Source organism: Nicotiana tomentosiformis, chromosome 3, assembly GCF_000390325.3.
Source record: "Nicotiana tomentosiformis chromosome 3, ASM39032v3, whole genome shotgun sequence".
In the NCBI taxonomy this organism is placed as follows: Eukaryota; Viridiplantae; Streptophyta; class Magnoliopsida; order Solanales; family Solanaceae; genus Nicotiana; species Nicotiana tomentosiformis.
This window is the reverse complement of record NC_090814.1, coordinates 68,436,754-68,457,737: the sequence shown is the minus strand read 5'-3', so window position 1 is coordinate 68,457,737 and position 20,984 is coordinate 68,436,754. Positions and strand designations below refer to the sequence as shown.

The window sequence follows — 20,984 nt, the reverse complement described above, 5'->3', positions numbered from 1 at the left end:
ATTAGCAGTAAATAAAACTTCCTTCTCTTCCCACAAATATGGGATCCACATCAACCATCATCATACGTAAGAAAATATGATAGATACAATTATTTTGTCCTCTATTGAGTAAAGTTGGTGTCATAGTTTGGTATTATATACAGTATACTAGAAAATCTCAGGACATGCAGCAATTTCTTGGTGCGACTAAGGATCCTCATTGGTATATGTTCCTTTGTCTTCTATCAGAGACAAGCTTGATCCTCTGATCTCGGTACATGTTCATATTTGGAGCTAACAATCTGGTGTATCGATCAAAATAGAGAAGTTGCTTCAACAAAAGTGCAAACTCACGAGGAAATTTCAATCCGTAAGATTCACTAACTCTAACCTGCCAAATATTGAAGAGAAAGGATCAGAAAATATACTTAACAAGGACTAGGAGGGAAATAACAGCAAAAACAATTCTAGAATAAGAAATGAAACTCTTTTTCGCTGCATTAATTTGACATTTGGCGTGGGAGAAATGATAAACTTTTCATTTCACATCCAATCAACTTAGTACTAGGACATTCTTGAGTACCAGAGAAAGAACAAAAAAAAAACAAATAGGAGGGTATTGATAGTTCTAGACATAAGGGAGTTCCATGATTTTTATTAATCATGCGAACTTAAGACCAAACAGAAAAGTGATAGGGTGTCCGACTTTGGTTACGTCATAATTTTGAAGCACAATGCCACAAGTATAGAAAAGAATATGTATAGTTTAATACTAGAGCTAAAACTGCTTTACCACATCCACGAATAGAGCATTCATCTGCCTCTCATCAAATACTACATTGGCAGCAACAGCGGTTGCATTTGTATTTGTGTCCCTTGCAGCAGCAACAATGATTTCTGTATCCAAATCCTGTGTAGAAATAACAATATGGGTCAGAAAATTAACCTCAGTCCAATGAAATCAAGATTTTGTAGCATGGAATCTGTGGTACTCCAGGCCAGAAGGACTGCCTAGAATGAAGACAATATCAATGACTTAACATTCAAGAGTAATAACTTCTATTTCCCAGAAGAGCTTCCTCTCTCTTATCTTTTTACTTGTCTAGGATTTCAAGCAAAGAGAGTTCTATAACAAGACATCCATCCTATCCGAACCCAAGGACAAGTATACACAGGAACCTTAAGAGCAGACAAGTCAAACAGCAGTATCTAAAATTTCATCAGAATCTACAGAATTTATACTGGATGTTACATTTTACCTGAATTGACAAAAATATTTTCTCCAAGTCACTCGCAAAAGCCTTTGAATCCACATCCTTCCCGGTAGCACCCATGTCAATTAGAGCAGATGCCATCGACTCATAATCTTCAATTGTTATAGATTGCAGAAATACTTCCATTGCAGCCCATGTCTTTGGAGATATACGACCAACAATTCCTGCATCGTAAATCCTTAATGTTTTAAATATTGCTCCATTTGATTGGAAAAAATGTTAATAGGAAAGTTTTAACTCAATTGGCATGTTCACTTTTGATATTTAACTTAAATTTCGCGTGCCCATACCCCAACCACAGGAAAAACATAATGTAGAGTTAGCACATGATCAAGATAAGTGGTTAAATAAATCAAACTAGGTGCTAATAAAAATCTCACTGGGCAACTAGAGCTAAATAACCTATTAAAGCTTGATCAGGAAAGAGACACAACGCAAGTTTTCTGAATCCTTAATTAACAAAAAGAACACACGACAACCAGTCAGCAGTTTCTCAATCAGCAAATGAGTCAGAAATTGTTTTGCTGTCCAAGTTGAAATTTGCAGCAAAAGTTGGTTCTCCTAAGACTGCATTTCATCTATAGATATAAGCTTTTACAGAACATCAGGTAGATAACTAATATAGTAAGAACTTTGTGCAAATATGGGTGTCTTGCTACACAATTTAACCAATTACCCACTTAACTAAGCAAAATATCCGCTAGGTCATACGTTCTATTTATTGTTCATTTTCCTTCTAGCCTTTATCTGCAACTATTCTCTTGCACTTTCTTTCTTTTAAATGATTCTCACGATGGCCTTGGGCTCAGATAAAAAAGAAAGAATTACATATACTAAGCAAAAGTGCCCAAAAGAAGGAAAGAGAAGATATATGGGTACCGAAGTCAAGGAACCCAATACGCCCATCGCGTAGTTGCCACAAATTGCCAGCATGTACATCTGCATGGAAGGATTCACAGGCGAGCAAACTTCCAAACCTGCATATGGGCCAAATAAATCGAACTCTACTGGTCAGAATAAACTGAACAAAAAATCCAAACAGACTAAAACAAGACCAGAAGTCTTACCAAACATTTAGGGCAGTAATAAGACTGGTCTCAGGACTAGAAACCAGTGACTTAATAGAGTCTAAATCCGTCAAAGGAACTCCATATAGCCTCTCCATTGTCAGAACACGCTTAGTACTACATTGAGGGTAGACTTTTGGAGCAGTGGCCTGCTTAGTAAGTCCCATGGCTTCTAAATACCTCCTGAATGACTCAACATTTGCAGCCTCCTTCTTGAAGTCAACTTCTTCTAGCATTGATTCTCGTATGTCTTTGACAATAGCTACCTGTATAAAAGTTGCATGTTAGGAAACAAAAGCTTGACGCCATTACTTTGGGGCGGGATGGTGAGGAAGAGTGAGACAAATACAAAAGCAAAAATGTTATTTATACGGAAACATGCTCCAGTGCCCACAAGTTCACAACAACTAGTCACCCAAATTGAAATAGAGCAACAATAGATAACAATTAGAAACACAAAAAAGTATGATTTGAAAAAACGTATGAAAGAAATAGATGCAACAGAAACATAGCTTCAACCTATTGGCAAAATCTATAAAACGTTGCAATCTGACAATGTATAGTCCGAATAATGAGCTCAAAGGATTTAAATTGGGCAGGTTTAAATTTGAGTTATGAAGTCAGAGATGCCCAATGCTTTAGTTTAAGAAGCTTTGCCAGAAAGTAGTATATGTGTTTCAAGAACCACTGCTCCAATGTTTCAAAGATGGTTGCAGGGGAGTGCTTCTTACGAAGTTGAGAATAAGTTTACTATTCATCAAAAGATAATAAGAGTAGAAGTTCTAGAGGAAATAATAGTCATATTAGCAGTCACAGTAAATTGTTAAAAACTTATATGCATTATTATACCAGAGATGCACGGCTTAGATCAGGACTCAAAAACTCCAGGATACGTGCTACAATGTACACAAAGTTTAGATCTGCTACCAAAATATCTTCTATTCCAGGTTTCAAAACCTTTATCACTACATCCTCTCCTGTGCCTCTTATTCTTGCACCATGCACCTGGGAAAATTAGCATAGTTGAGCCATTTAAGAGATCAAATGATAAGACATTAGTAAGAATGGAATCATCGAATGTAATAAAATGCAAGAGGAAGGGGGAAAAATGAACCTGAGCAATAGATGCAGACGCAAGTGGAGTGGGATCAACATACTCAAACACGGTATCAATTGGTCGGCCTAGTTCCTCGCGCAAGATTGTTTGGATCTCTTCAAAAGGAACTGCAGGAGCCCTGTCAAAACAGTACTGGAATTCTTGAACATACTCTGGTGGAAACAACGTGGGTGCGGATGCAATAAACTGCAAATGGTATGATAATAAATTATAAGCCGTGTGTCATAGTCATGTAAATGAAAGAGCATGACAATATGTGAGTGGGTGTAATTTCAACAAAGGAATAACTTTAGCATCGCTATAAAATAACGAAGGCACAACCAGAGAGAGAGAGAGAGTTAACTTTTTACATCACAAGGACCTCACTAAAGAAATGTTCAGTTGCAATAAACATTTCTCACCTCAAAGGGAACTAAGATGATCTTGTATCATGCTTACCTGACCTAATTTGATATAAGTTGCACCCATGCGTTCAAACAATTTCCTCAAATATAGGGGAGATAATAGCCCAAGCTGCAGCTGAGTTGGTAGTCCTGTGGACGAGTTTGTCTAAAAAGTAAAACAAAATTAAATTAAAGAAAATGGCACCTGTTAAGAGTCTAAATCTATGGAAGAACTTAGTGAATTAGATTATTGGAAAAGACAAGTCAAAGATTAAGCAAATTTGGCTTTTTCCCTTTTTGTTGTGGAGATATCTGGTAACTCAAAAACAAACCCCAGCAACTTTAGTAAATAACTTTTGGATGTCCTCTGACCAGTAGGATAACTGCAACGCAAAGTCACCAAAATCTGGAAATGATAAGCTTTTCTTAAAAGTATTAGGTACATGTTGCCTATTGTTTTGGGTTCTAAATTAGCGTGGTTCTGAAAGCTCTAGGAGTTTGACCAGAGAAGCTTCGCAATAGAAATGACTACCACCAGAGCTGGTACGTGATTTACCACACAAGTCTAAAAGTATCATTTTATACATTTAATAGTAATTTAGTTCAGAACACCATGCACCATATTGAGACTTGGGAAACAGCATACATTCAATTGTGAATTACCCCTTCAAATATGTTGACAAAACAAAACAACACCATAGAATCTTTTTACTAATTACTTATATTAAAATGTTTTTTATCAACAATTAGGGCAGATATTAGCACTTATCAGCTGTTACCTTAGATACGTCTTGTAGCCACTCGCTGCCTACTCCAACTACAGCTTGGACACCCTGAGCTAGCCTTAAGGCTCCACGAGGACCTGTGTTTAGAGATGTTTGGACAATATCCTCCACAAGTTTGGGCAGGTTCTCTAGACGATCTACCAAATAAGGAGGGGAAAAGAACAATTTGAGTTAAGCTCAACAATGACTGAAATTACCAAATTATATAACTAAGCTATTTAAGAATACTTGAAATGCAAAGCATCTTCCAAATGATCGCTATCTTCATAGCCTATAAGAAAGGTGCCAAACTGATGTCGTTTTCTTAATGATAAATGAGTTTTAACACATAAAAACTTTGCCAAAATCAAAACTAAGAACAATCCCAAACAAAAGGCATCCGGACTGACTACTGCAAATTAATAGAATAAAGTAGCAAAGTTCAATATATCATACTCTCTTTCTTTTAGGGTAATTCTTTCTATGATAATTGACAACATAATCCCAATCAAGAAACTCATAAACTCGTACTTACTTATGCAATTTTGCCCCTCAATTATAAAGATGCCAACAGCTTCATCATGCAACTGACTTAGGACTCGTTTGGTACGAGGGATAATTAATCCAAGGATTAAATTTGAGATGAGTTCATCCCACGTTTGGTTGAGATAAAATCGCGGCATAACTAATCCCGGGATTATAGTGTTAATTTTATCACCATGGGAGGATGGGATAGCAATCACGGGACAATTAACCCTGGGATAACTCGTTTCCCAACCAAACGACTCCTTAGAGTCCCATTAAATAAAGATAGAAACTTTTTGACAGAATCTTGTAATTCTGCTACTAATCAATTGGGCTAAATCCGTCTTTTGATCATACTAACTGTATTCTTTAACATTATTTAGAAAGCATGCTTGACTAATGACTTGATCATAATTTTCTTTTCTTTTTTCCCTTGTGGGAATTGGAAAGGGAATTGAACAGCTTATAAAATGAAACAGGGAGAAAACCAAGAGAGCAGAAAATAAACCACCTTGAAGACGAGTAGTGAATAGATCCTGAGCCTGTGAATAACGAGCATAAATTCGCAAAACATTGGGACGATGATTCCCATAATAACCAATGTTTCTTGCTCTACCTGTGACGCTTACAATTGGCAACTGCAACAAAATTCAATTTTTATTCTCAAGAATAATGAGACTCAAATACCCAGATGGTAAAATAAGTAGTAGAAGCAAACCTGAGAGTGAGGGAGTAGTGGTAAGCGGCCATGAGAGACACCCCTTAACACTGTAACTACTGCCATTTCTCCTTTTTCCTTGGAACTCAATCTTACACAATTCTATCTGTCTTAATTGATTATAAGTAGTTTATTACTACTAGTTATGCCGGAAAATGATGTGTGTGATAATAAAAAAAACTGAAAAGGGAAAATCAAGAAAAGAAGAGAAATAGTACAAGTTTTCATAGTTGTGCTCGATTACGTCTTGTAAAAATCTTGGTAAACAGTGAAAGAGAGGAGGCCACGTAGCAATCTGCTCATAGGTTTAACTCCTGATTTTTATTTTCTCTTTCAGTCCACTTTTTAGTTCTGTGCCTAGGGGTGCTTACTGTTGACAATTGCTAAAACATTTGCCTCAGTTGTTAAAAACATACAAACCAAATCAAATTGGATGGTTGTTACCGGTGTTTTAAAAGGGGGGCGTAAGACTACACGTTTTACGCTTGGGCGTAAGCCCTATATGTATTTAATTTTTAATATTTTATAAAATAATATAATTATAATAAATATTTATAAACAGGTAAACAATAACAACAAATTAAAAAAAACTATAAATATGTAAAATATATATAGATGTACTCCATCCCCACAAAAAAACAGTCAAAACAATCTATTATACGCTATTTACAAGCACAAGTAACTTGAGTCTAAAAAAATAAAATTTTCTACATGGAGGAACAAAAAATGATGACTAACCTGCATTTTGAACCTTAAACTTGCTGCTATGAAGGAGAATGGAGTCCTCTTTGTATTTGTAAAAAAAATTAAAGATTCGTTGCTTTTGAGAGATATTAGCAGACTAGCGGACAAGATAAACAATTGGAAAAGACCATGAATTAGAGCTTCAATCAATTAAAAAAGGTCCTGACTTTTAAATTTAATATATCTTAGTTCCTTTTTAAAATTTTTGAATAATTACCAAGCTGACTTTTGAGAATTTGGGTATTATATGAAGGACTTATTCAATAAATTTTGTTTTAATTTGAAAAAGTCTCTGGGGCTTACACCTCACTAAAAAAACGCGCCTGAATTGTTGGGCGTACACCTCTTGATATTTTCGCCCCACACCATCGCCTCGGGGCATTTTTGGTGCGCCTCGACCCATGGATCGCCCTGAAAACGCCTTTTAAAATACTGGTTGTTACCCGTGTTTCATGATGTATATGGTGTTATACTACAGACAACCCTCTCTATAACAACTTTATTTGTTCCGATATTTTTTTTTACTTATATAGTGAATGGCAATATTTGACGTTTAAATATTTTTGGTTGTTATAGATAAAGATTATCCAAAAATTAATTATTTTTTTTAGTGTTACATATAAAAATAAAAGAATATTCAAATTTAAAATCTTAAACGATATGCATATTTCATTAGTTAAATATTGAAGAAATCTAATACATTATTAATAAATTCATAAGTAAACGTATAAAGATTTAAACTCTAAGGCAGACATTTTAAAGCTACCTAGAAAAATAAATTCTTTCAAGATTGATGGAAGAACTTTGTAATTGTAGCTTGTTTCGTAGATTCATTCTCTTACTAGTGATGTAACACTTAAATTAGCGAAGATTCGTGTCCAAATTTTCAGCAAAAAGGTATCCAATAACTTTACCTTCAAGACAGTCTAAGAGCTTAACAATTATATTTTCTATCTAAATATTTTTTTGAATTTGTCCAATGGAAAAGATATCATGTGCAATTCTTCACATCTTATATCTTATGCAAGATAGAAACTTTGTTTAATGAAAAAGAATGTGTGCATCTTTTTAAAATTATTATTTGTAATCTTAAAGATTCTATATGGCTATTATAGATGGATAATTTTACAAAGAGTGTTATGCTATAAATATGGTTGTTGTTGTTATAGGTAAAAAGTTGTTATAGAAAGGTAAAATATAACTTAAAAAATCAGTTCTGAAAAAATTTGACTTTTATAGTGAATGACTGTTATATATGGATGCTGTTATAGAGAGGTCTGACTGTAATGCAATATTTGAATAGATTGTATTGTTTTTTTATTCAATAACATATCTATTGTTTAGTTTGATTGTATTGTATTGTAGAACAACTGATAAGTTTACTAGATTGCTATTAACTACTGTAAATATTGAATTTTCCAATAATAATTCATGAAAGTAATTTAAAATAACTTTCTTTTTACTAATTTACTACTATTACTGCTAAATATGCCAAGTAAATATATTATGTTCTTGAATTTGTGAACATCTAATGGATGAAATTAATCAAAATAAGATGATAATGTGACGACCCGATCGGTAGTTTTATGTAATTGTGCCCCGTTTCCCCTTTTATTGCTTCACACTTATGTGTTTATGCTTTTATGACTTGCGAGGTTGATTAGTTTCGTTCCGGGAAGCTTTCGGGTTGATTTGGACCCTTGATTCTAGACTTAGAAGCTTTAATTTGAAAATGCTGATCAAACTTTGACTTTTGTGAAAATGACCCCAGAACTGTGATTTTATGACTCTGATAGCTTCGTATCGTGATTTCGGACTTGAGCATATGTCCGAAATTGATTTTGGAAGCCCGTAGGTTGATTTGCCAAAATTTAGCAATTTAAAGTTGAAAAGTTTGACCGTAGGTTGACTTTTAGCTATCAAGCTCGAAATTTGATTTTTGGACTTGGAATAGGTTCGTTATGGCATTTAGAACTTGTGTGCAAAATTTGGTGTCGTTTGGAGTTGATTTGACAGGTTTCGGATGCTTAGTAATAATTCTAGTAGTTCTTGAAAATTTCTTTGAGAATCATGCGTTTTAGAGTTCAATTCGTAGTTTTAGGTGTTATTTTGGTGTTTTAATCGCGCGAGAGAGCGAGTATGATATTTTTAGACTTATGTGGATGTTTGGTTTGGAGCTCGAGGGCTTGGATGAGTTTCGTACATGTCTCTGGAGTGGTTTGGACAGGAAATTTCAGAAAACTGATGTCTGGTGCTCTGGTACCGCAAATGCGAATACCAGGCTCGCATTTGCGAAGGCGACAGGTGATGGGCAGTTGCTTCAAATGCGACCTCACCTTCGCATTTGCGAAGCCAGCAGAATTTGGTCATGTTAGCAATTGCGAAAAACTTTTTTGCTTTTGCGATATTACCCAGTTCGTAATTGCGAAGATTCTATCGCAATTGCGATATATGTTGAGTCTGTCAGGGTTCGCAAATGCGAGCCCTGGTTCGCAATTGCGAGGGTTCGCAAATGTGAACCTTGTGTCGCAAATGCGACATTTGTAGCTGGTTAAAGGGTTGGGAGACAGAGTTTTTGAACTCATTCTCACATTTTTGAACCCTAGACTCGGTAGGAGGCGATTTGGCGAGGGAATTTTCACCTACAAACCTTGGGTAAGTGATTCTAATCTATTTCTAATCATATTCCATCAACATATCTTAGATTTTAACATCAAAATCATGTGAATCAAAGTAGAAATTTGTGAAACTTTGTCAAGTTTTTGAAAAATAAGAAATTGAGTTTTGAGAGTCGATTTGAACTCGAATTTTGAAACTAATCACATATATGAACTCGTGGGGTCATGGGTAGACGGAATCTACCATTGGACCCGATTTTTGATCGGGTGAACCCCGGGTTGACTTTTGTTGACTTTTTGGGAAAAGTGTAAAGATCTTAACTTTATCTATTGCAATTGAATTCCCTAGCATTATTTGATGATATTGAGTCGATTTTGGTTAGATTTGAGCCACATGGAGGCGGATTTTAAGGAAAAAGCTATTTTCGAGTGTTGAATTGGCCTAGTTGAGGTAAGTGTCTTGCCCAATTTCGTGTGGGGGAACTATCCCTTAGGATTTGTATTGTTGATTCAATTGTGCTAAGTAAAATCTGTGTACGCAAGGTGACAAGTGGGTACAAGGGTTGTACGTGGTAATTGTCCGATTTAGACTACTTAGACTATTTTCATGCTTTAATTGAATTGCCATATTATGTTCTAAATTCTCATAGTTAATTTATCCTTAATGGTGTTAGACTATCCTTATATGCCTTAAATGATTGTTTAGTACTTGTTCTACATCCTATTTGCTAAATTGCTCCTGTGCTTTAGTTTAACTTGTTGCCTCCTTTATTGTTACATGGTATCTCTTTATTGTTAATTATCATTGTTTGAATTAATTGTTCGTGTTATCCCTTTACTTGTTGATTTTCATTATTTGAGACTCATTGTTGAATATTATATCTTTTATTGTGAGTTAGTCTTATCTAATATCGTGGTTATACATTATTTCTCTCATTGTTGAGTTATTTGGTGTTGGAGTTGTGAAAGTCGTTTATACGTTGAGGCGGTGTTGGTTATTGTTAAAAGATCTATCTTATTGAGCATTTTTCATCCTTTGTTGTTGTTGATATTCTTATATACGTTGTGGTGGAGCCATGGGCTATTGTTGTAGAAATATTGATAATGTTGTTGTTGGCAAGTCGTGATATATGAGGACTTGTGGTGCGAATTGTTATTGTAATATTATATTAACGCGCATGCAGAGGTATAAGGTGGGACTTATATGCGTGTTTCTTGTAGGGGAACTACATGAAGCCACGCGACGTCATAAGGTGGGCTAAAGTACGTGTAGCTATTTCGGAAAAACTGTTTTCAAAACCTATTTTCAAATGTAAGGCTCACGCGGCGGTATAAGAAAAGATTATGATTGAAAGTGAGAAAAGTGAATACGAGGCGGTACCTCGGTTGTGATTCTTGATTTTACGAGGCAGTACCTCGGTTTTGATCTCATTATACACGAGGCGGTACCTCGTTGTGATTCTTGCTATTCGTTTCATCTTGCAAGGTATTTTTAGTGGAAAATATATCTTGCTGTCTCATTCCTTATTTATTCTAGCAGTTGTTGTCCGTACATGGTCATTGCAGTACTTTAGCTGCTTCTTTTATGTTATTTCCATCGCTGATTTCCGGTACTAGTTCTTGCTATTATCTTTCCGTATTAGTTATTTCTTCACTTTCATTACATATATGTATTACAATTTCATACTATCTATTTATATCCTAGTATGTGTCTTGACCTAGCCTCGTCACTACTCTACTGAGGTTAGGCTCGATACTTACTGGGTACCGTTGTGGTGTACTCATACTACACTTTTGCACATCTTTTTGTGCAGATCCAGGTACGTTTGCCCATGCCGGTCATTAGAGGTTGTTGTAGCTGCTGTTTAGGAGAATTCAAGGTATACCTGCTCCACGTCCGCAGGCCTCAGAGTCACCTTCCCTATTTTATTTCATGTTGTATTTCTTTCCGACAGTGATGTATTAGATATTCTAGAATTACTCTACAAAGCTTATGACTCAGTTCCACTGGTTTTGGGGTGAGTATTGTGAGATTTTACTTTTGGAAGGTTTTTATCTATTATTCAGTGACTTTCAGTAACTTGTTAATTATATCTGTTCAGTTATTTTTATTTGTTAGGCTTACCTAGCCGTAGAGACTAGGTGCCATCATGACATCCTACTAAAGGAAATTGGGGTCGTGACAAGTTGGTATCAAAGCTCTAGGTTCATAGGTGTTACGAGTTATGAGCAGGTTTAATAGAGTCTTGCAGATCGGTACGAAGTCATTTGTACTTATCTTTGAGAGGCTACAGAACTGTTAGGAAAACTTCACTTCTTTGATTCCTTATCGTGCGAATTGGTCGATTTTGAAAACTAAATCTTTGATTTTCTATTCTCTCACAGATGGTGAGGACATGCACCGCTGGATCCGATGATCAAACACCTGCACCCCCTTCTATATCCGCGAGAGGTTAGGGCCGGGGCAGAGGCCGAGGACGGGCACGTAGTACAGCCATAGCACCTGCCCGATCTGTAACAAAGGATCCACCAGTAGCTCTAATCGGGGGATAGATACCCGAGGGGCCTATTACTACCATAGCACTTTAGGAGACCCTCGCACAGTTCTTGAGCATGTTCGGTACCTTAGCTAAAGCGGGGTTGATCCCACTTGCACCAGCCACATCTCTGGCTTGGGGAGGAGAACTGACTCCCACGGCCCGTACCCCAGAGCAACGGGTCCCGATTGATCAGGTCCTAGAGGTTATATCGGTATAGCATGTTGCTCTGGTTCAGCCCGAGGCTAGGGCAGCAACATCTGAGGAGGAGCAAATTAGGCTTGAGAGGTTCAAGAAATACCACCCTCATACTTTCAGTGGTTTGTCTTCAGAGGATGTACATGATTTTCTTAAGGAGTGTCACCGTATTCTCCGCACTATGGGCATTGTGGTGACGGGTGGGGTTTCTTTTACTACGTTCTAGCTAAAGGGAGCGGCATATCAATGGTGGAAGGCGTATGAGGCGGGTAGCCCAACCGAGGCAGCTTCACTTACATGGGATCAGTTTTTAGAGTTTTTATTGAGAGAGTTTGTTCCTCAGACCTTTCGGGATACTTGGTACGCGGAGTTTGAGCAACTTCTCCAAGGTACTATGTCAGCATCGGAGTATGCTGCGATTCAGTGATTTGTCCAAGCATACACCTACCTTGGTTGCTACAGTCAGAGAGCTAGTCCGTCGATTCATCGAGGGGCAACCATAGTATTAGATTCAGCATGGCTAGGGAGTTGGAGTCAGATACTCTGTATCAGCAGGTGGTTGAGATTACACGGAGGTTGGAGGGTATGTGAGACCGTGATAGAGATGATAGAGAAGCCAAGAGGTCTCGTGGTACTAGAGGATTTAGTGGTAGTCACATTGCAGCTATAGTCCGTCATGGTAGAGGCTTTGTGAGCCGTCTAGTTCATTCAGCATTCCAGATTATATCGGTGCTCCGATTGTTCCGAGGTCTCAGGTTGCACACTTTGCTCAGCCACTTTCTAGTACACCTCTTGCACGTGGTGCCTCCACCAGTCAGTCCAGCCGACCAGGCCCGAGCCAGTCCCAGCCGCCATGCCCACATAGAGATTCTTTTGAATGTGGTGATACCTACCACATGGTCAGAGACTGCCCCAGACTCAGGAGGGGTGCACCTTCCCAGACTACTCAGGCTCCACGGATCCAGTCAGGTCCAAAGATTTCTTAGTCCATGATTACTGCCCCAGTTGCCGCTCTACCCGCACAACCAGCTAGGGGTAGGGGACGGGTGGGTAGAGGTTGTCCTAGAGAGGGAGGCCAGGCCAGATTCTATGCTCTTTCAGTAGGACATATATAGTTGTTTCAGACTCAGTCATTACATGTATGGTTCTGGTTTTCCATAGAGATGCATCAGTCTTATTTGATCCAGGATCCAGTTATTCATATGTGTCATCTTACTTTGCTATGTATTTGGATGTATCTCGTGATTCTTTGAGTTCTCTTATTTATGTGTCCATGTCTGTGGGAGATTCTATTGTTGTGGACCACGTCTATCAGTCGTGTTTAGTTGTTATTAGTGGTTTTGAGACTAGAGTTTATCTGTTGTTACTTAGTATGGTAGACATTGATGTTATCTTGGCATGGACTGGTTGTCGCCCTATCATGCTATTCTTGATTGTCACACCAAGATTGTGACGCTGACTATGCCAGGTTTACCATGGTTAGAGTGGAGGGGTGCATTAAATTATGTTCCTAGCAGGGTTATCTCATTTCTAAAGGCTCAGCGGATGGTTGAGAAGGGGTGTGATGCTTAACTAGCCTTTGAGAGGGACGTCAGTGTTGATACTCCTACTGTTGATTTAGTTCCGGTACTGAGAGATTTTCTAGATGTATTTCCAGCAGATCTTCCGGGTATGCCGCCTGACAGGGATATCGATTTTGGTATTGTCTTGTTGCCGGACACTCAGCCCATTTCTATTTCACCATATTGTATGGCCTCAGTAGAGCTAAAAGAGTAAAGAGCAGTTGCAAGAGTTTCTTGATAAGGGATTCATTCGGCCTAGTGTGTCGCCGTGAGGGTGCTCCGGTCTTGTTTGCGAAGAAGAAGGATGGTTCTATGCGCATGTGTATTGATTATCGTCAGTCGAACAAGGTTACAGTGAAGAACAAGTATCCATTGACACGCATTGATGACCTATTTTATCAGCTACATGGTGCCAGAGTGTTATCCAAGATTGATTTGCATTCAGGTTATCATCAGCTGAAGATTCGGGATGCGGATATTCTGAAGACCGCCTTTAGGACTCGGTATGGTCACTACGATTTCCTCGTGATGTCATTTGGGCCGACCAACGCCCCATCAATATTTATGCACCTGATGAACTGTGTATTCCAGTATTATCTTGATTTATTCGTCATTGTGTTAATTGTTGATATTTTGGTGTATTCCCGTAGTCGGGAAGATCACACACAGTATTTGAGGATCATGCTCCAGACCTTGAGAGAGAAGAAGTTATATGCAAAGTTCTCAAAGTGTGAATTCTGGCTTGATTCGGTGGCGTTTTTGGGTCATGTGGTGTCGAGTGAGGGGATCAAGGTTGATCCGAAGAAGATTGAGGTAGCGCAGAGTGGGCCCAGACCGTCTTCAGCTAATGAAATTCGGAGTTTCCTTGGTTTGACCGAGTTTTATCGTCATTTCGTAAAGGGCTTCTCATATATTGCTGCACCTATGACCAGATTGACCCAGAAGGGTTCTCCATTTAGATGGACTAATGAGTGTGACGCAAACTTTTAAAAGCTCAAGACTGCTTTGATTACAATCCCAATGTTAGTGTTGCCTATGGGCTCAAGGTCTTATATTGTGTATTGTAATGCGTCACGTGTTGGCCTTGGCGCGGTGTTGATGCAAGATGGTAGGGTGATTGCCTATGCGTTTCGACAGTTGAAGACCTATGAGAAGAATTATCCAGTCCACGACTTGGATTTGGCAGCCAATGCTCATGCATTGAAGATATGGCGGCATTATTTGTACGATGTTCCTTGTGAGGTCTTTACCAACCACCAGAGTCTACAACATCCGTTCAAATATAAAGATCTTAACTTGCGGCAGTGGAGATGAATAAAGTTACTTAAAGACTATGATATCACCATTCTATATTATCCCGAGAAGGGCAATGTGGTGGCCGATGCATTGAGACGAAAGGCATATAGTTTGGGCAGTTTAGCATATTACCGGCAGTAGAGAGGCCATTAGCATTGGAGGTTCAGTCTTTAGCCAACCAGTTTGTTAGATTCGATGTTTCGTAGCCCAGTCAAGTTCTTGCCTGCGTGGTTTCTCGGTCTTCTCTATATGATCATATCAGAGAGCGCCAGTATGACGACCCCCCATCTGCTTGTCCTCAAGGACACAATTCATCATTGCGATGCCAAAGAGGTTACTATTAGGGATGACAGTGTGTTACTGATGCATGCCGGTTATATATGCCCAATATGGATGGTTTGCGTGAGTTGATTCTCCAGGAGGCCCACAGTTCGCGGTACTCCATTCATCCAGGTGCCGCTAAGATGTATCAGGACTTGAGGCAACACTATTGGTGGAAGAGGATGAAGAAAGACATAGTGAAGTATGTAGCTCGGTGCCTAAATTGTCATCAGGTGAAGTATGAGCATCAGCGACCGAGTGGTTTGCTTCAGTGGCTTAAGATTCCTAAGTGGAAATGGGAGCGCGTCACCATGGACTTCGTTGTTGGGCTCCCATAGACTCAGAGGAAGTTTGATGCGGTATGGGTTATTGTGGACAGGTTGACCAAGTCGGCTCATTTCATTCTGGTAGTAACTGCCTATTATTCAGAGCAGCTGGCTCAGGTTTATATCTGTGAGATTGTCCAACTTTATGGCATACCGGTATCTATCATCTCTGACTGGGGTACGCAGTTCACCTCACGTTTCTGGAAGGATGTACAGCGTAAGTTAGGCACACGGGTTGAGTTGAGTACATTATTTCACCCTCAGACGGATGGACAATCCGATCGCACTTTTCAGATACTAGAGGATATGTTTCGCGCCTGTGTTATGGATTTTAGGGGTGCTTTGGATCAGTTCTTGCCACTTGCGGAGTTTGCCTACAACAACAACTACCAGCCGAGTATTCAGATGGATCCGTATGAGGATCTATATGGGAGACAGTGTCGTTCTCCAGTTGGGTGGTTTTAGCCGGGAGAGGCTAAGTTATTAGGCATGGATCTGGTTCGAGATTCTTTGGAGAAGGTCAAGATGATCCAGGATCGGCTTCGTACAACCCAATCTAGACAGAAGAGTTATGTGGATCAGAAGGTTCGCGATGTTTCATTCATGGTTGGAGAGCGAGTCTTGCTTTAGGTTTCACCCATAAAGGGTGTGATGAGGTTCGGGAAGAAGGGCAAGTTGTGCCCTAGGTATATTGGGCCTTTTGAAATCCTTGAGAGGATTAGAGAAGTGGCCTTAAAGCTTTCTTTGTCACCTAGTTCATCCAGTGTTCCATGTCTCTATGCTCCAGAAGTATTATGGTGAGCCGTCTCATGTCCTAGACTTCAGCACAGTCCAATTGGACGAGGATTTAACTTATATTGAGGAGATTGTTGCTATCTTGGATCGACAGGTCCGGAAGTTGAGATCAAAGGATATAGCTTCAGTAAAGGTTCAATGGAGGGTCATCCGGTCGAGGAGGCGACCTGGGAGACCGAGCACAACATGCAGAGTCGTTATTCTCATCTATTCATCACTTCAGGTATGTCCTTATGCACGTTCGAGGAGGAACACATGTTTTAAGAGGGGGAGAATGTAACGACCCAATCAGTCGTTTTATTTAATTGTGCCCTGTTTCCCCTTTTATTGCTTCACACTTGTGTGTTTATGCTTTTATGACTTGCAGGGTTGATTAGTTTCGTACCGGGAAGCTTTCGGGTTGATTTGGACCCTTGATTCTAGACTTAGAAGCTTTAATTTGAAAATCTTGACCAAACTTTGAGTTTTGTGAAAACGACCACGGAACTGTGATTTTATGACTTCGATAGCTTCGTATCGTGATTTTGGACTTGGGCGTATGCCTAGAATTGATTTTGGAAGTCTGTAAGTTGATTTGTCGAAATTTGGCAATTTAAAGTTGAAAAGTTTGACAATAAGTTGACTTTTATCTATCGAGCTCGGAATTTGATTTTGGGACTTGGTATAGGTCCGTTATGGCATTTAGAACTTGTCTACAAAATTTGGGTCGTTTGGAGTTGATTTGATAGGTTTCGGACACTAAATAGTAATTTTATAAGTTCTTGAAAATTTCATTGAAAATCATGCGTTTTAGAGTTCAATTCATAGTTTTGGATGTTATTTTTGTATTTTAATCGCGCGAGCGAGTTCATATGATATTTTAGACTTGTGTGGATGTTCGGTTTGGAGCCCCGAGGGCTCGAATGAGTTTCTGACATGTTCTAGAGTGGTTTGGACTGGAAATTTCAGAAAACTGATGTCTGGTGCTCTGGTGTCGCAAATGTGAACACCAGGCTCGCATTTGCGAAGGCGACATGTGATGGGCAGTTGTTGCAAATGCGACCTCACCTTCGCATTTGTGAAGCCAGCAAAATTTGGTCATGTTTGCAGATGCGAAAAACTTGTTCACTTTTGCGATATTACCCAGTTCACAATTGCGAAGACTCTATCGCAATTGTGATATATGTTGAGTCTGTCAGGGTTCGCAAATGCGAGCCCTAGTCCGCAATTGCGATGGTTAAAAAATGCAAACCGTGTGTCACAAATGCAACATCTGCAGTTGGTTAAAGGGTTGGGAGACGGGATTTTTGAATTCATTCTCACATTTTTGAACCCTAGACTCGGTCGGAGGCGATTTGGAGAGGGGATTTTCACCTACAAACCTTGGGTAAGTGATTCTAATCTATTTCTAATCATATTCTATCAATATATCTTAGATTTTAACCTCTAAATCATATGAATCAAAGTAGAAATTTGTGAAACTTTGACAAGTTTTTAAAAAATAAGAAATTGAGTTTTGAGAGTCGATTTAGACTCGAATTTTGAAACTAATCACATATATGAACTCGTAGGGTCATGGGTAGAAGGAAATTTCCATTGGACCCGAGTTTTGACCGGGCGAGCCCCGGGTTGACGTTTCTTGACTTTTTGGAAAAAGTTTAAAGATCTTAACTTTGTCTATTGCAATTGAATTCCCTAGCATTGTTTGATGATATTGAGTCGATTTTGGTTAGATTTGAGCCGTGTGGCGGCGGATTTTAAAGGAAAAGCAATTTCCAAGTATTGAATTGGCCTAGTTGAGGTAAGTGTCTTGCCCAACTTCGTGTGGGGAAACTATTCCTTAGGATTTATATTGTTGATTCAATTGTGCTAAGTAAAATCCGTGTACGGAAGGTGACGAGTGGGTACACGGGTTGTACGTGGTTATTATCCGGTTTAGGCTACTTAGGCTATTTTCACGCTTTAATTGAATTGCCATATCATGTTCTAAATTGTCTTAGTTAATTTATCCTTAATGGTGTTAGACTATCCTTACATGACTTAAATGATTGTTTAGTACTTGTTCTATATCCTACTTGCTAAATTGCTCCTATGCTTTAGTTGAACTTGTTGCCTCCTTTATTGTTACATGTTATCTCTTCATTGTTAATTACCATTGTTTGAATTAATTGTTCGTGTTATCCCTTTACTTGTTGATTTCCATTATTTAAGTCTCCTTGTTGAATATTATCTCCTTTATTATGAGTTAGTCTTATCTAATATTGTGGTTATACGTTATTTCTCACATTGTTGAGTTATTTAGTGTTGAAGTTATGAAAGTCGTTAATACGTTGAGGCGATATTGGTTATTGTTAAAACATCTATCTTGTTTAGAAATTTCATCCATTGTTATTGTTGATAATCTTGTATATGTTGTGGTGAGCCCTGAGCTATTATTGTGGAAATATTGATATTGTTGTTGTTGGCAAGTCGTGATATATGGGCACTTGTGGTGCGAATTGTTATTGTGATATGATATTGACGCGCATGCGACGGTATAAGGCTTGAGTTGATGTGCATGCGGCGGTATAAGGTAAGACTTATGTGTATGTTGTTTTTAGGGGAACTACGTGAAGCCACACGACATCATAAGGTGGGATAAAGTGCGTGTAGCTATTTCAGGAAAACTGTTTTCAAAAACCTATTTCAAATGTAAGTCTCACGCGACGGTATAAGGAAAGATTGTGATTGTAATTGAGAAATGTGAATACGAGGCGGTACCTCGGTTGTGATTCTTGATTATACGAGGCGATACCTCAGTTTGATTTCATTATACACAAGGTGGTACCTTGTTATGATTCTTGCTATTCGTTTCATGTTGCAAGGTGTTTTTGGTGGGAAATATATCTTGTTGTGTCATTCCTTATTGTTCTAGCAGTTGTTGTCCGTACGTGATCATTGTTGCACTTGATTTGCTTCTTTTATGCTATTTCTATTATTGATTTCTGGTACTAGTTCTTGCTATTATCTTGTTCCGTATTAGTTGTTTCTTCACTTTCCATTACATATCCATTTTACATTTTTATACTGTCTATTTTATATCCTAGTAGGTGTCTTGACCTGGCCTCATCAGTACTCTACTGAGGTTAGGCTCGATACTTACCGTGTACCATTGTGGTGTACTCATACTACGCTTTTGCACATTATTTTGCGCAAATCCAGGTATGTCTGCTCGTGCCGGTCATTAGAGGTTATTGTAGCCATTGCTTGGGAGAATTCAAGGTATATCTTCTTCACGTCCGCAGGCCTCGGTCCCTATTTTACTTCCTATTTTATTTCTTTCAGACAGTGATGTATTAGATATTCTATAATTATTTTATAGAGCCTATGACTCAGTTCTACCGGTTTTGGGGTGAGTATTGTGAGATTCTGCTTTCGGACAGTTTTTTATTTATTATTCAGTAGTTCTTAGTATCTTGTTAATTATATCTGTTCAGTTATTATTATTTGTTAGGCTTACCTATTCGTACAGACTAGGTGCCATCACGACATCCTACAGAGAAAAATTGGGATCATGACAAGTTGGTATCCGAGCTCTAGGTTCATAGGTGTTACGAGTCATAAGCAGGGTTAGTAGAGTCTTGCGGATCGGTACGGATATGTCTATACTTATCTTCGAGAGGCTACAGAATTGTTAGGAAAACTTCATTTCTTTGATTCCTTATCGTGCGAATTGGTTGATTTCAAAAACTAAATCTTTGACTTTCTATTCTCTCATAGATGGTGAGGACACGCACCGTTAGATCCGACGATCAAACACCCGCACCCCCTGCTATAGCCGCGATAGGCCGGGGCTACGGGTAGAGGACGAGGAGGGGAACATGGTGCAGCCAGAGCACCTGCCCAAGCTACGACAGAGGAGCCACCAGTAGATTTAGTTGGGGGACATGCACTCGAGGCGTATATTGCCGTCCCAGCACTTCAGGAGACCCTCGCACAGTTCCTGACCATGTTCAGTACCTTAGCTCAGGTGGGGTTGATCCCACTTGAACCAGCCACACCTCAGGCCGGGGGAGGAGCACGGACTCCCGCAGCCAGTATCCCACAGTAGCGGGTCCATGTTGATCAGGTCCCAGGGGTTATAACAGTACAACATGTTGCTCTGGTTTAGCCCGTGGATAGGGCAGCAACGTCTGAGGAGGAGTAGCTTTGCCTTGAGAGGTTCAAGAAGTACTACCCTACTATTTTTAGTGGTTTGGCTTCGGAGGATGCACATGGTTTTCTTGAGGAGTGCCACCGTATCCTCCGCACTATGGGTATTGTGTAGACGAGTGGGGTTGCTTTTACTACGTTCCAGCTAAAGGGAACGGCGTATCAGTGGTGGCAAGCGTACGAGGTGGGTATCCTAGCCGAGGAAGCTTCATTTGCACGGGATAAGTTTTCAGAGTTTTTGTTGAGAGAGTTTGTTCCTCAGACCCTTCGGGATGCTTGGCGTGCGGAGTTTGAGCAGCTGTGCCAGGGTGCTATGACAGTGTCAGAGTATGCTGTCCGATTCAGTGATTTGTCCAGGCATGAATATGCCTTAGTTGCTACAGTTAGAGAGCGAGTCTGTCGATTCATCGAGGGACTCAACCATGGTATTAGATTCAGCATGTTTAGAGAGTTGGAGTCAGATACTCCGTATTAGCAGGTAGTTGAGATTGCACGGAGGTTGTAGGGTATGCGAGGTCGCGAGAGGGATGATAGGGTGGTCAAGAGGCCTCGTGGTACGGGAGGATTTAATGGTGGTCACGCTGCAGCTA

At 39.2% G+C, this 20,984-nt stretch overlaps 1 protein-coding gene and 1 long non-coding RNA gene across 5 annotated transcripts; one reads left to right on the top strand and one right to left on the bottom strand.

The window, feature by feature from the left end:
• Window position 1: 1 nt before the first annotated feature.
• On the bottom strand, window positions 2–6,173 carry LOC104085100 (uncharacterized aarF domain-containing protein kinase At5g05200, chloroplastic). Of its 4 annotated transcripts, none has more exons than XM_018766985.3 (12): window positions 6,046–6,173; window positions 5,828–5,937; window positions 5,621–5,747; window positions 4,600–4,742; window positions 3,876–3,986; window positions 3,435–3,623; window positions 3,170–3,325; window positions 2,321–2,586; window positions 2,133–2,230; window positions 1,239–1,417; window positions 773–889; window positions 2–370 (listed from the first exon to the last, which is right to left on the bottom strand). In XM_018766985.3, exons 2-12 carry the CDS (start codon window positions 5,891–5,893, stop codon window positions 197–199), a joined length of 1,626 nt encoding a protein of 541 aa, XP_018622501.1. In that variant the 5' UTR covers window positions 5,894–5,937; window positions 6,046–6,173; the 3' UTR covers window positions 2–196. The 4 variants fall into 4 exon arrangements, with proteins under 4 accessions (XP_018622501.1, XP_033509023.1, XP_009587351.1 ...); XM_033653132.2 differs by having other exon boundaries at window positions 5,828–5,933; window positions 6,046–6,064; XM_009589056.4 differs by lacking the exon at window positions 6,046–6,173 and having other exon boundaries at window positions 5,828–6,016.
• Window positions 851–1,414, top strand: LOC138907053 (uncharacterized). The gene is made up of 2 exons (XR_011414755.1): window positions 851–967; window positions 1,028–1,414. It is a non-coding gene; the product is annotated as an uncharacterized lncRNA (long non-coding RNA).
• Window positions 6,174–20,984: the final 14,811 nt, after the last annotated feature.